The sequence below is a fragment of the Conger conger genome, chromosome 14 (genome assembly GCF_963514075.1).
Source record: "Conger conger chromosome 14, fConCon1.1, whole genome shotgun sequence".
Lineage (NCBI taxonomy): Eukaryota > Metazoa > Chordata > Actinopteri > Anguilliformes > Congridae > Conger > Conger conger.
Genome location: NC_083773.1, coordinates 10,681,740 through 10,696,083, shown reverse-complemented (window position 1 = coordinate 10,696,083; position 14,344 = coordinate 10,681,740). Strand labels below are relative to the sequence as shown.

The 14,344-nt window shown below is 40.6% G+C and overlaps 1 protein-coding gene across 3 annotated transcripts in view; it reads left to right on the top strand.

Moving 5' to 3' along the window:
• Positions 1-14,344, top strand: part of LOC133109704 (contactin-4-like) — a 156,060-nt gene that overhangs the window by 93,839 nt on the left and 47,877 nt on the right. For all 3 annotated transcript variants that reach the window (XM_061219202.1, XM_061219201.1, XM_061219203.1), the window contains exons 6-8: positions 6,376-6,579; positions 10,329-10,431; positions 11,051-11,235. In XM_061219202.1, coding sequence (XP_061075186.1) covers positions 6,376-6,579; positions 10,329-10,431; positions 11,051-11,235 — 492 coding nt within the window. The remainder of the gene's footprint in view (positions 1-6,375; positions 6,580-10,328; positions 10,432-11,050; positions 11,236-14,344) is intronic.

The window sequence follows — 14,344 nt, the reverse complement described above, 5'->3', positions numbered from 1 at the left end:
CATTTCCAGTGACTGACCATAGATCAGATGATGAAGGACATGCATGGATTTATTATGCACAGTATGGACTGTATGTGAGGCAAAATTTCTCAAAGATTAATACATCTTCGCCAATGAATAAATATATAAGTCAGTACATTACCGTAGAAAGTATATTGTAAATTGATCTGAATCCTTAGGAATTGCTAAGTAATCTGTGACGTGCTGTTACACTGGAGTATAAATATGAGCTTGCACGCGGCAAGCTGCTTTAGTCACCATTAACATACGGAAGGTCACACACAACAGTCGAATGAAAAGAGACAAAAGGTTGTTTAACTTCATAAACCAGGCAATGACTGTAAAAATAGCTCCATGAGACAAATAAATAGAGCTTTTCGGCCACAAAAACCAACGGTGGGTTGTACTTGAAATGCAGGGTGCAAGTATGGTGGTGGATATGTGGTGTTACGGTACACAACCTTAGGATGCCTGCCGTCATGAACTTATTTAAGGACAAAGCCACATGATTTTAGATAAGAATGTGTCTGCCTCTACCAGGAGGTCAAAACACGAGGAAGGGAGGGAGGGAGAGAGAGGGAGAGGGAGAGGGAGAGATGGTGAGTGCATTTCATTTGTGTTTGTTTAGCTGGAATGGAAAAGGCTCTCAGGCAAGCATTTGAAATGCTTTGTCACAGAAAGGCTTTTCAGCCTTTTGTGTGGAAGCTTACATTCACTGTTCTTCAGAAACCCAAATTTATCTCTGTTTATCTAATTTTGCCTGCTGGGCCGTTTGTCACTTTGCCACTGAAAAACTGAGAGCCGGCCTTGTTTCTGTCAAGCTAATAGCTTATTGTGGTACTGTGCAATGTATATGAAGCTGTAGTTTTGTTTATGCATTCCCATTTTACAGTCTAAATCAGTTTAAAAGCACCGAATAATTAGAAAATGCATTGGCCTTGGTTCACTTAACATTTTGCCTCACATTTGACTCATATCACATCAAATTGTAAAGTTTCTGCAGGAAAAATGGGAAGTCACCTGGTCTGGCTAGAACTGCTGCTGACAGTGTGGTGCTTGGTTAGTTCATTGATTTGAAATATTATGCTAAATTATCATTCCACTGAGACAAAAACATACAGTGTCCCTGATCTCATTACAGCTGGAAAATACTCACTCAACTGTGTCAGTTACAGGCCAGTCTCTTTGGTAAAGTCTGATGTAGAACTACTCAGGTTTGCATCTGTAATTCATAGCCATATGTAGATTATCTCATTAATCATGAAAAAAACATGTTTTATGAGAGCAAGATTGGCAGCTTATAATACGCACCATCTGACTCTCGTAATAGGTACATGTAATATTTGCAATGATGGATGTAATATTGAATGGTTCAATGGTTGTAATATTTAATTGATTAGATGTTGAGTAGACCTTAGGCCTCATTTTATATGGTCAGCTCTTAAACACTTTGTTATACACTAAGATTCAGTGAAAATTACCTGTTTATTAGGTTGGCCCATTTTTTAAATTTGAAAATATAAGCAAATCATATCCAAATTCAGTCAAATCAGTCAGTGTGCTAATAATTTATCCATACCTACCACAGCGCATAAAATTCCACTGAATTCAGTTTGGCTTTGTTTATTTGGGTATAAATATTTATCTGTCAACATATTTTTGTGCAGGTCATGTCTAGATGCCTTAAAAGGAAAATTATTTACCCCCAAGGAACCTACTCTTAGCACAGTCTGAGGCCTGTATCCAAGAAATGGCTCTTTTGTGGTGAAACACAATTAGTTTCATCCTCAGAGAATAAGGTGGTCTTGAATTCAATAGGTTGCCTGAAGTCATCTATACATTAAAGCTGTTTAGTGAGTCACCAAGTACCTACAGGTTGCTACTTTGCTAGGTCTATTCAAGTATAGTGTATGGAAAAAGTACAATAGTGTCACAGGTGAGTCACAAGACCGTTGTGGTGATACAAGGCAGCCTTGCACTTGGAATGCAGAAATTTGGAGTGAAAATTAGCTAATGTGGCCAGGTACATTTGCACTACCTTTGCTACCAAAGTAGGGCCCTGTGTCTGTCCCATCCACTCATTTGCATATGCAATAGGGCTTGATGGTAAAGATGCTAAAGAGAATCTCTTTGCTGCAGTTGGAGTATTACTGCATCTCAATGGGGCAGCGAGTTCCTGAAGTACTATCGATGGAATGAGAAACACCATTGTGAGCAGCACATCCATTTTAAATGGTTACACGAAGCTTACAATTGAATTGAGATGTATTTCCTGAAACTTGCAGAAAGTGCCTGTCTGTGTGTTGTAAAACAAAGGAAAAGACAGAAACACTTTACAAATATTCCATTACCACTGATTTTTTGGAAAGCTTACCTAACATTTGAGATTACTGAGAAAGACATCCACTCACCCCTGCTTTGTCCTTGCAAAGTAGCAGTTATTCATTTTTCATAGATTGCAGATTTTGCCTGCCAGTCTTCACTGCACTTTAAAGCATTCCCACAAATTGGTTCACTCCCACCTTGCAGGGAATTAACTGTGTACTTGTCTAAAATACAACTGTCCATGTCCGTAGATGGTTGGAATTTATATAGCACCTTTATCCAAAGCGATGTACAATTGATGCTTCTCATTCACCCATTCATACACACACTCACACACCAACGGTGATTGGCTGCCATGCAAGGCACCGACCAGCTTGTCAGGAGCATTTAGGGGTTAGGTGTCTTGCTCAGGGACACTTCAACACAGCCCAGGCGGGGGATCGAACCGGCAACCCTCCGACTGCCAGACGACTGCTCTTACTGCCTGAGCCATGTCACCCTAGATAATGTAGAAGTGTAACGTCAAGCTCTAGATTTGAAAATGAATATATAGCTATGTTAAACATAGTCAGCCTCTGATAGTTTTTAGTGTGTGTATACCCATTTATTAGACGTATTTTTCAGACTTATTGGTCTTCTGCTGCTGTAGCCTATCCAATTAGAGCTTTGATGCGTTGTGTGTTCAGAGATGCTCTTCTGCATACCTCTGTTGTAATGTGTGGTTATTTGCAGCTCCTGACCCATATCTGCATGATTGTATGCATTGCACTGCTGCCACATGATTGGCTGATAAGACAATCACATGAACAAGTGGCAGTGTTTGTACAGATCACAAAAAATACTACTGAAGTTATCACTAGCATATTACTCCTACATAATAAATTGGAACTGCAGTTAATGTGCGAAACATTTAATAATGTAATAATATTAATTAGCATTTAACACTCATAGTTTTGACAATACATGTATTGGCAATGCATACTGTCTAACCAGCGTAATCTTCAAGTACAGCAGTCAAGTCAAGTCCACTCTCAAAACACTGGCCAAAATCATAATGTCAAAACAACACGGTCCAAATCTCAGTGAAATTACTTGTGGTTGAAATGGAATATACGAAAAGCAGCAGAACCCAGAGGCAAAAGTAATACATGTCCAACCAATGAGGCTTTCATGATGGATTTCAGGGACATAAGCATTACATTTAAGAGCAGTAATCATATCTGTAATTTACAGTTCTCCCTTTGCAAACTGCCTTTGTGTCTGCCCTGGGAGTCTGAAGTTATTTTATTTGTGAATTATTGTGTAAATAATAAAAAATAAAAAGAAAGCAAAAGTTATAGAGAGAAAATGCCAAAGCGAAAGTGCAACATTTTTCCTATGCCATCAAAGTGATGTGTTTCCACACCGTGCTTTACCCTTCAATGCATTCAACAGCACAGTAAGGAGGAGGCAGAAGGCAGACCTATGCACTATCCTCTCCTGCATGTGATAATTGCAGAACTGCAGCCAGGGCGGAATCACACAGTGATAAATGGACAAGCAGACGGAAAGAGTCAGGGAGGAATCCTCCAAGACTGTTTTGTTTAATTACCAGCCCGTTAACGAGCGAACGGGTTTGATAAGGCTCAGCGGGGAAATGGTACATGCCTGTTCATTAGCGGGGCTTCAGAACTCAGCAGCCCTTGATTAGAATAATTCCGAACATCGCGGTTAGAAAATATGTAGCCAGCGAATGCCTCGGTCTATGGTACCCATTCCCGGTAGAACTCATTTTAAAAATGTAAAAACTTCCTCAAAAGGCTGAAAGAAAGCTGGTTTCGTCCCACCTCTGACAGACTAACCCTGCCAGGAGAAACATTCGGCTAGTCGGGGCCTGATGATCTCAGTCAGGGTGCCAGTGTGGAGGACGTTGTAAGAGGAACAGAGATTAAGGACCAGGGGATGGTGTGTGCTGCTGCTGCTAGATTAAAGAACAGCTATGCCTGGCAGCCCAAAACAGTCTGCAGTCCAGGTCTCTCTGAAAGAGAGGTGCTGGGGAGAGGTTTGCAGGTGTTCACCTCGTTAAAAAGCTCTCCAGCATTCTTCAAATAAAATAACACCTATTGGCAAGTGCTGCTGCACAACGGATTCTTCACGGATTCCGTAGACATTTTCCTCCCTGTTGCCGGATTCATCATTAAAGGAAAAAAAGGAAGGAAATGCATTCATTTCACATTTCTAGAGGCTGATGTCATTGTGATGTATCATGTAAAAATGCAGAATTTGTTTAGTGATTGTATTAATGCCTTAGAAACCAAATACTTTGCTTGTGGTTAATTTTTAATGGGTAGCTATCACAAGGGGGAGGGGGCATTATTTACACATTGCCGCTTTTCTAATGATTTTGCATAGATTGGCTCTGTAGCATTTTCTTTGAAACAATATCCAAAATATATTAATATAATTACCCCAAACATAAACACATAAATATGGGCAAATGTTGATCATTTTTATTTTACTTGAAATTACGGTATTCAATTCTGCACTCAAAATTGTTTTATTGTATTTAATTTTATTTTTGAACATTATTTCCCCTGCCATAAAATGGCATTTGAAAAGCAGTTATTTTTTAGTTTTAGTTTTAATGTGGCAATCACATTGCTTTTTGGACTGAATGAGACGAGAGCTGGTAGTAGCCATTTTATCCACCCCTTAGTGCATACAGCACAAAATAAATATTTACTGCACCAGATATATACAGATTCAGGCAGTAGTACATGTTTCATATTCACCTGACCCGCAGGTGACTTCTCTTTTCAGTCATTTTGGCCTGAGGAACGGATGAGTTAAGGGCATTGAACCAACAAAAATAAAATTCCTTTCCCCAAAGGTCACTATTCAAAAATCTGTTATGTTCTTTACGTTTCTACTATGTCTGGACACACCGTTATGACATGAAAGTCTTGCTGACATTTATAGTTTTTGCATGGCCACTCTAGCTGCCAACAAAAACTACCGTGGTTGACATTATTCTCTGACTGTGGCTTAGCATTTCTCTTCCTTCTGTTGTCAACCTGACAGAGAGATTCCTGCAAAGCCAGCTGCTATATCGGGCATGTTTATTGCCAAATTTTAACCACTCCTTATTCTATTTAATGGGCTTATAAAATTCCTGAAAAGCCTCCCTGTGCCTTAATAACATCCTTGGGTATTGTGTGCAGCACTTGCTGCCGTGGATGGCATTGCATAGTCAGCTCATGGATTAGGGCCCTACAGCGGGATGGCAAAGCCAGGGCGAAGCTATTGTCCAAATGTTCCCTGTGCACATTTGTGATGGTGAGGTAATTATACATTTTTGCACCAGTTTAATCTTTTTGAGTCCACTGTCTCAGAATCTTTCCTTAATTGTAATTATCAAATTAATAAATAAAGACCGATTAAATTTGCAAATACTTATTACACAGCCTTGGCATCGCTCGGTATGGTTTCATTCCAGTCATTTAAAATTAAACAATCTTGACCAGCTGGGGGAATAAAAGGAAATAATGTGTTCAATGTGTTTCTTATTCTTGCTTAGTAAACCATGTGCTGGATATGTATTTCTTCAGGCTTTTATAAGTAATTAAGGCTATGTATCCACCCTACTGAGTTCACAAGAATGTATATCTTCACAAACTAAATTTAATTCATACCTAATTTGCAATGTATATGTTTTCTCAACTGTGTTTTTCACATGGTGTTATGGTCATTGCCTTATTTCACTTGAACTCTCAATGAACCTGAAATATCATAACTTTCTTTGGTCTGCTTGGTGGTTTGTCCTGAATCTAGGGCTACAGTATATATGAATCAATTTGAAATGAAGCCAGATGATCACAGAGCTCTGGGTTAGCTGAGAATTATTAATCACCTCTCATAACTGTCATTCTCATCCTTTGCTTGTTGCCTTGTGGTAGTCTTACAAGCTGCAACTCTGTACAGGCCAAGGAGTTAGTCAGATAGCTCATTGCCGATGCTGCTTTTGGAAGTGCCAAGTCAATTTCATCAGGAATTCCTTTCTCTTCTTCACAGAGCTGTCATATGCCTGGATCTTCAATGAATACCCATCGTTTGTGAAGCAAGACACCCGTCGCTTTGTGTCTCAGGAAAATGGGAACCTTTACATCGCCAAGGTGGAGCCGTCAGACGTGGGCAACTACACCTGCGTGGTGACCAACACAGTCACGAAAACCCGGGTGCAGGGCCCTCGCACTCCTCTGGTTCTGCGCACTGACGGTGAGAACACTGCTTACGGTACATCTCACTGTCAGAAACATCTGTAAGTAGTTATAAATAGATAAGTATTTCTGTCACGTCATAAGTGCTTAAAATAGCTGGCAATAGCTATGTGAAAAACACTGAATGCTAATGGATGGAACTGATATAATTGGTATCACGTGGAAGGAAAAAGCTACAGGATGTCTTAATGGGGGTCGATAATAACAGAGGCAGATTCAGAAAAGCCTGAGCAATTTGAAGACAAACTGGGCTGAAAAAAATAATACATCAACCTTCAAAGAAAAGCTAGGCTTCACAAAAGCAAAGTAGGCCATGGTATTTTTGCAGAATACAAATTACATCCAAAGGTTAATTAGCTGTTGTTTCAGTGAGGTATAGAAATTAAGATAACCTAGTTCCATGTGTTGTAAAGTTTCAAAGATGGCCTTATCAATAGCCAGTGAATATAAAGGTCATCTATCCAACATTAATCTAATTATTTGCATGTATTTTATTGTAGGTGTGTGTATGTGTGGGATAAAGCATTTTGGAGGCATTTGGTAGAACTTTGGAAGAACAGATAAGATGCTACTGTACACTTCAGAATTCTGCTGCAGCCCTTAGCAGTTACATTATCAATTAAACCTGCAAGCAGGGTTGAATGGGGGCCAAGCATTCCAGCAGGGCAGAGTCACCATGACACCTCCACATCCTCAGGAAGGAGTCCTGAGTCCATATACCAAGTTTGGTATAAACACATGAAAGCATTGCTGAGATATGCCCTCACTTCCTGTTTGATTACTTCAGTGACAATTCCATCTGATATCTTTTATGTCTTTTAGTCCGAATATCATCTCTGCCAAATTTGATGAAGATTGGGCACACTTTGAAAATTTGGCACACCTTTCGATAGAATGCAATATGGCGGCCGCATTAATTGGGTTGGCATTAAATGTCTCAGCCATTTAAGCAAACACATCACCAGTTATTAGCCAAAACGCATTTTTGCCCCCAGTGTCAAATGATGGAAAATCTTTGGTGCTAGCGCAAAATTGGGTCCTGAGTCTACCTCAATTGGCGACTGTGCAGCTATTTTTGATTGACTGTAATGGATCAACGCTTTTGTCTCTGTCTTGGGCAGTTCATTTTTGCCTCCACACTTTACTCTTTCTTGCCAACACTCTCTGATACAAGTGAAGCTTGGTCTCATCTGTCCACAAGACCTTTGTCCAGGACTCTATGGGCTATCTTAGCAAACTGTAACATGTCCATCCTATTTTTGCGACTAACTACCAGTTTGCATCTTGCATTGTAGCGTCTGTAGTTCTGTTTGTGAAGTCTTCTGTGGAGAGTACTCACTTACAAATCCAGGCCTGCCTGCTGAAGAGAGTTTCATTTCTGTCGGACAGGAGTTCAAATGTAGCGGTCTTGCTTGGCTTACTTGGTCTATTTGCAATTACTGAACTCATCAGTTATTTTTCTTCTCTACGATATTTTTTTTTAGCCTGTAGTTTGGTCTGTCTGTCAGTTTTTTCTTATTATTTCTCAGTGTCATAATGGCTTCCTTCTATTTCATTGGCACAACTCTGGTCCTTATGTTGACAAGCACCAATAGCAGATTCCAAAGGCAATCAAAGACCTTAGAATCATGACTACTGCTGGGTTATACATGCACTGAGAAGCAACTGGCTTTACAACTGATCGTATGTGAATTGTATCTGACCTGTTCGGTTGTTTGTTCTATGACCTTGATATACTCTGTTTTGTATGTTGCTTTGGATAAAACTGTCTGCTGAATATAATGTAATGTAATGGGTACCCCTGACTAATTATAAACACCTGTGAAGCCATCCCAAATGTTATAGTGACCTGGAATGGGGGAACTATGTATAAAACATTCTGTGATTTCCACAAGGCGAAACCAAAATGGATAAAAATACTCTTAAAATGTGGATTACTGAGCCAAATCAAGAAAATACACTCAGTGAGCAAGTAGACCTGTACATCAGCTTGTTAATGCAAATATTTAATCAGCCAGTCATGTGGCAACAACTAAGCATGCAGACATGGTCAAGAGGTTCAGCTGTTGTTCAGAATGGGAAAGAAATGTGATCTAAGTGACTTTGACCGTGGGATGATTGTTGGTGCCAGACAGGATGGATTGAGTATCTAAGAAACTGCTGATCTCCTGTGATTTTCATGAACAACAGTCTCTAGAGTTTGCAGAGAATGGTGTGAAAAACAAAAAAACCTGTTAATGAGAGAGAGAAAGGCCAGTCTGGTCAAAGCTGACAGGAAGGTGACAGAAACACAAATAACCGCACATTGCAACAGTGGTATACAGAAGACCATCTCTGAACACACAATGCATCAAACCTCTTAAGTGGATAGGCTACAGCAGCAGAAGTCTAAAAAATTAAGTTAAATAAATACCTAATAAAGTGCTCACTTAGCGTATGTCTTTGTCCTGAGACTTATGGAGCTCACTGTATATTCTATACCAATAATAGAATAAGTTTTCAAATACTGAGAAATATGTTTCTCCTGTGCTCCCTTGTGAACGTATCAAAATATTGCTTTGAGCCATATTGCCATTTAGTAAACAGCCATGAACAGATTTCTGATGTCTGATGCTTGCTGAATCCATGGGGGGTTGATTCAATCCCACAGCTTGGTGGGAGCTGGCACATGATTGCCATCCTGTAATTAGTTTTCATCTGAATGCAAACCTTAAACAGAATTATTTTAAGGAGCCATCGAGCTCCCAGTAAAAAGGCACTGACATACGCGTCTTTTATCTTCTAGATAAAAGTGAGATACAAATAATATTGAATTGAATTATTTAAAGAAGATTAATGGGACAAAAGTAGCTAACTGTTTAAAACACATTTATTAAGTACTTTCTGTCTACTTTAGACCTTAGAAGATCAGTGACAAGATGATGATGTTTTGCTATTTCACACATTGTAATGCTCAGCTATGATCCCAGTAATAATAGTAATATCTACATGAGTGCAAACCAGTTTTACTCTATGGGTGTCAAATGCAAAAGTGTCAAATGTATTGTGATTATTATTATTTAGTTTAGTTATAAGTAAATTATATACTTTTTCTTTTTTTTCAGTATTTTGTGCATGTAAATAATTGCTGTTAAGCTACGTAAATTGTCATTGTGCTTGCTTTAGTTCAGGGGCCACTGATAAACAGTTATTTTTATGTAAACAATTCAGTGTTCACATTCTCAGAGCAGTGAAGGTTTTCTCTCCCGGTACACTTATGTGTTTATTGAGAACCTCAGGGCCAATTAAGCTGACCGGCGTAGAGGGCGCAGTCAGCTTGTCTTCTGCCAGGCGGTCATCACACGTGACGCTAATGCAGCCCTCTGCCTGTCGTGTTCACCATTACACGGTGGATTTTAGCTTCCTCATCGTTTTAGACGGTCGAGATAAGAATCAGAATGAGCTCTCTCCAGCACAGGGGCCGTCAGGGTAATGCCAGCTGCACAATATGGGGGAGGGGAGGGGGGAGGGGGGTTTGATTGTTTCCACTATCTCACGTCAAACGTGAGGACCTACAGAAAGTGGTTGGAGGGAGGATCATAAAATCTCTCATCGATAAAAACCCTCTTAGTAAACAGTTCCTGAACAGCATCTGGGCTTTGGCTGGATTGCGAGTGAATGTAGACAACCAACACACAATATGTTGGCATTCAGGCACTCGCACGGGCTGCTAGTGAGCTTGATTGAGTGCTGCTTTTCATTCTCCAGGTGTGATGGGCGAATATGAGCCGAAGATTGAAGTTCAATTTCCCGAGATTGTACCAGTGGCGAAAGGCTCCACAGTCAAACTGGAGTGTTTTGCACTTGGAAAGTAAGTGTTTCTTATTTGTTCATGCAAATGTATTTTTGTAAACAATTATATTAATTCTAACCCATGTGGCTAGCCACTGAATTACACTTCAGCATTTTCAGTTTTATAGAATACATTTAGAAATGATTGCTATTTATACTCATCAACAATTGCACACCCAATTGTGAATATTAAACACCAAGTTTCTATTTGAATCATCAAACAAATACAGAATATCTCACTCTACGGTTAAAGTCACTTAGATCACAATTCTTCCCCATTCTGACATTTGGTCTGAAAAACAGCTGAACCTCTTGACCATGTCGGCATGCTTTTATGCATTAAGTTGCTGCCACATGATTGGCTAATTAAATATTTGCATTAACAAGCTGGTGTACAGGTCTACCTAATAAAGTACTCAGTGAGTGTATATACATAGTATATCTTCAGCACTGTGACATACTTCATGACATTGTACAGCTTTGATTCAATTGCTCGCCATCCAGACTTGAACACCCATCACACGGTGCTAAGACTGGTGTAGCATACATAGGGCTCAAAGCTAGTTCAGACACCACTGTTATGCTTTGAGTCCTATCCAGTGACTCTGGTTTCCTCTGCATTGTTTTCTATTCAATAGCCCCGTCCCAACTATTAACTGGAGACGGGTGGACGGAATCCCATTCGCCAGGAAGGTGGATCTGAGCAAAGCCAGCGGAGTTCTGGAGATTCCCTATTTCCAGCAGGAAGACGCAGGCATGTACGAGTGTGTGGCGGAGAACTCCAGAGGGAGGAACAGCGTGAAAGGAAAGCTGTCTTTCTACGGTAGGTGAACTCGAAAAGCATTAATATTTGAGCACGGAAAGCTGCATGTGTAAGATCTGCTCGCAGCGAGAGAGGTTAGAGCTGAGCAGAACCGGGGTGACGATGCTGCTGTAGTAATCATCACCTCCGCCCGGGTGCCATATTTTAACTGAAGTTCTGAACGATTAAGGCTCGGCAGTTACGCCGTTGTCATATTTTTATCCAGCTCAAAGAAGCAATGCATGCTGGGTAGAGACCTTGTTCGTGACCTTGCACATGTGCTTTGTGCCCGAGTTCTACCAGATGGCTCGGTGATTGACGTCCATCTTTGATATGGATGAAAGCTGTTAAACGTCCAGTGCTTAGAGAAGGCCACATATGCCACACAAATAATCTGTAATATGCAATACATACATTTTATTAGCGAAGTGCTTCGGGTTCCGAGTGAATCGTTAATTTGCTGTGGCTTTCAGACTCAATAGCTGGCCAATCCCTTCTAAAAGCATAGATATTCATCCACCCTTTCGCAGAAAATCTTTGCAGTTACATGTTTCCTTTCAGCCAAGCATGTGTAGCATGTGGTTCTTTTTTTCCCATTATCAATCAAATTGGGATTTTACACCCATCTTGGCAGTTTTCATTAGCTAAAGCAATCTGGCCAAATGGCGAGATAAAACAAACTGGGCTGACTGCCTCCTGACCTGGTTTCTACACACTGAGTGTGGCTTTATTATTTTATTTCTTAAACCAGGCTCATTTGGACACAGGCAAGCTGATTATCGTGTCTGTATTTATTTGTATTTGTAAATGGATTACACGGTGGGGCTTTTAAAGATGGAGAGCATTGTAAATATTGAAATATATGCATGGAATTTACTTGGATGAATTTAATTAATTTTAATACATAATATCAATGTATAGGGCCTAATACTTTAAGTCATTATTTTAATAACTACAAATAGCACACATTTTACTGAGCGACCCTCTCACAGAGTGAAAAATTATTTAATTATTTCCGTCGCACGGAGCTGGTCTTATTTATTCTGGAACGGACACGCCAGCAAGAGGTCACGACCTTTCATCTGATGTGGTATTTACACCACGTCATTGTTCATATGAGACAGCTCCCTATTAGCTAAGTACCTGTAGGTAGCTGACCACAGAGATTTATGCTTTTCCTTCTGGAGTCGTTTTTTTTCCCCTCCTCTGCGCCTAATGGCCCATTTACCAGAATGGCTTGGAATGGGTTTGCCGAATGTTTCATCAGCCTTGTTTTATTGTCTATATCCTGAACATTGAAGTATCCCGTGACAGCTTCTTTTTAGAGGGAACCATAGAAATAAAGTACTGACAGATTGACAGAGCGAAGAAGACATACTGTAATGCTGAATCTGGTACGATTTCCTTTCATATTTCCTTATGGAAAGAAATTAAGTATTTCAACCAAAATTCGCAAATGAGTGAGGTGCGCGCTTTCGTAGCGCAACGTCCTCCATCTGTTTGTGTCATTTATATTTACGATTCGCCCGATTTTCCTCCACCTCAGCTGTACAGTACTCTCCTCAATTGCTTTCCCCCCTTGAGTTCGATAAGTCACAGTCTAGCTCTGGCATCTGTCAGGAATAACTCACTCTGTGCATTAAACTATTTGCTATTATTTATTCCCCACTCAAAGCTCCTAGTGACGGTAAACAAAGTTCTCCGGCAGAAATCCTCCTGTTCCAGGGAAAGGGGGATCCTTGTTTGTGTGTGATTTGCTTGCGATAGGGCTTCTTTGAGGCCGTTGTGAGTCGCTCTACGCCTGCCGATAAAATCTGTAATCTCATTTTGAAGTTCCATAGAATTAAGCTTGTGAGACACCCGTCAGCACTGTGCAGGAATGAGAGAATCGATAAAGGTATCTGCTGTTTATCACTGCAACCTGCAGTCACAATGACGCGGGAACTGGAAACGGCACCTCCAATTTTAAGGGAATTTAAAACGGCAAGGGCAGTAGTTTTCTGCATCATTTTGCAGGCCACTGTTATTAGCTGCCTCATGGTAGCATTTTAAATATATTGCCCTTATTTCTTCTTTGTCATCATTCGTGTGCTCTTTCTCTGAGATATAATGACACTACACATACTTTTTATTATAAATATAATTTCCCTGTCCGTTCGGAAACATCCAAGTGAATTGATGATATATTTTGAAGTAATGGTATGGGAAATGTTTGTTAATGAAAAGTGCATTACTGTCTCTTTCCATTACTGTGTTGTACAGTACAGCACTCCTTGTTTTTATGGCCCAAGATTGCGTTTGGGTTTGTGTAAGTGTAACCTGAACATACGACCGTGCAATGTTCCCTTTTTCTGGGAAGGAATGGATGGATTGGAATTTGATTTGTCGGCGCAGATCTCCGGCATTATACAAGCCGCTTCTGAAGCTGCAGGAGAAAAGCAGGGGTGGTTATCTGAAACAGGCTAATGTGGGCGTAGCTTTTTGTTTTTACCCAGCACTTGATTGAAGCCCATAATTAGTTAATTGGTTGAATGAGGAGTCATTATGCTGGACTAAAACAAAACACTGCGCCCACATACAGCGCAGCGGGCTCATTTCTGCTAAGATTGGGACACCTCTAAGATAAAGCAGTAGTATGAAAACTACTACTACTGTCATCTAGCCCCACAGTCTAACACTGCCTCCATATAATTCAGTGTTTGATTGTCTGTGCTTGCCTCATCATTCACCCAGGAAGTTAACTGGCTGCTTTTATTTTTGTCTGGTTTATTTGGTAAACTGTGCCTGGATGTCAGTAGGTGCATGGTGGGGTGGGGACTGAGTGAGTGGCTAACACAACAAAGAAACAACTCTGAAGTGCTGAAAGGTGGAGGGAGAGCAGCAACCTTAACAATGTTCCTGCACTGCTACAATGGCAGGGACAAGGTGCGGAAATAACAGGCTTGAAAATAATAGTTCCCGCAGACTGCTGGGTTTCTCATTCAGTTACGGCGCCATGCTGTGGTGCAAGGATGAGCCCCATGGCGTGGGATCGAATCCACGCTGTGCCGATGCCGTCTGCGGCTGGTAGCTCCATATGGCGATGCACAGTTGGCAACGGCGTCGCCCAGGGTACGGGAGTCAGTTTGGG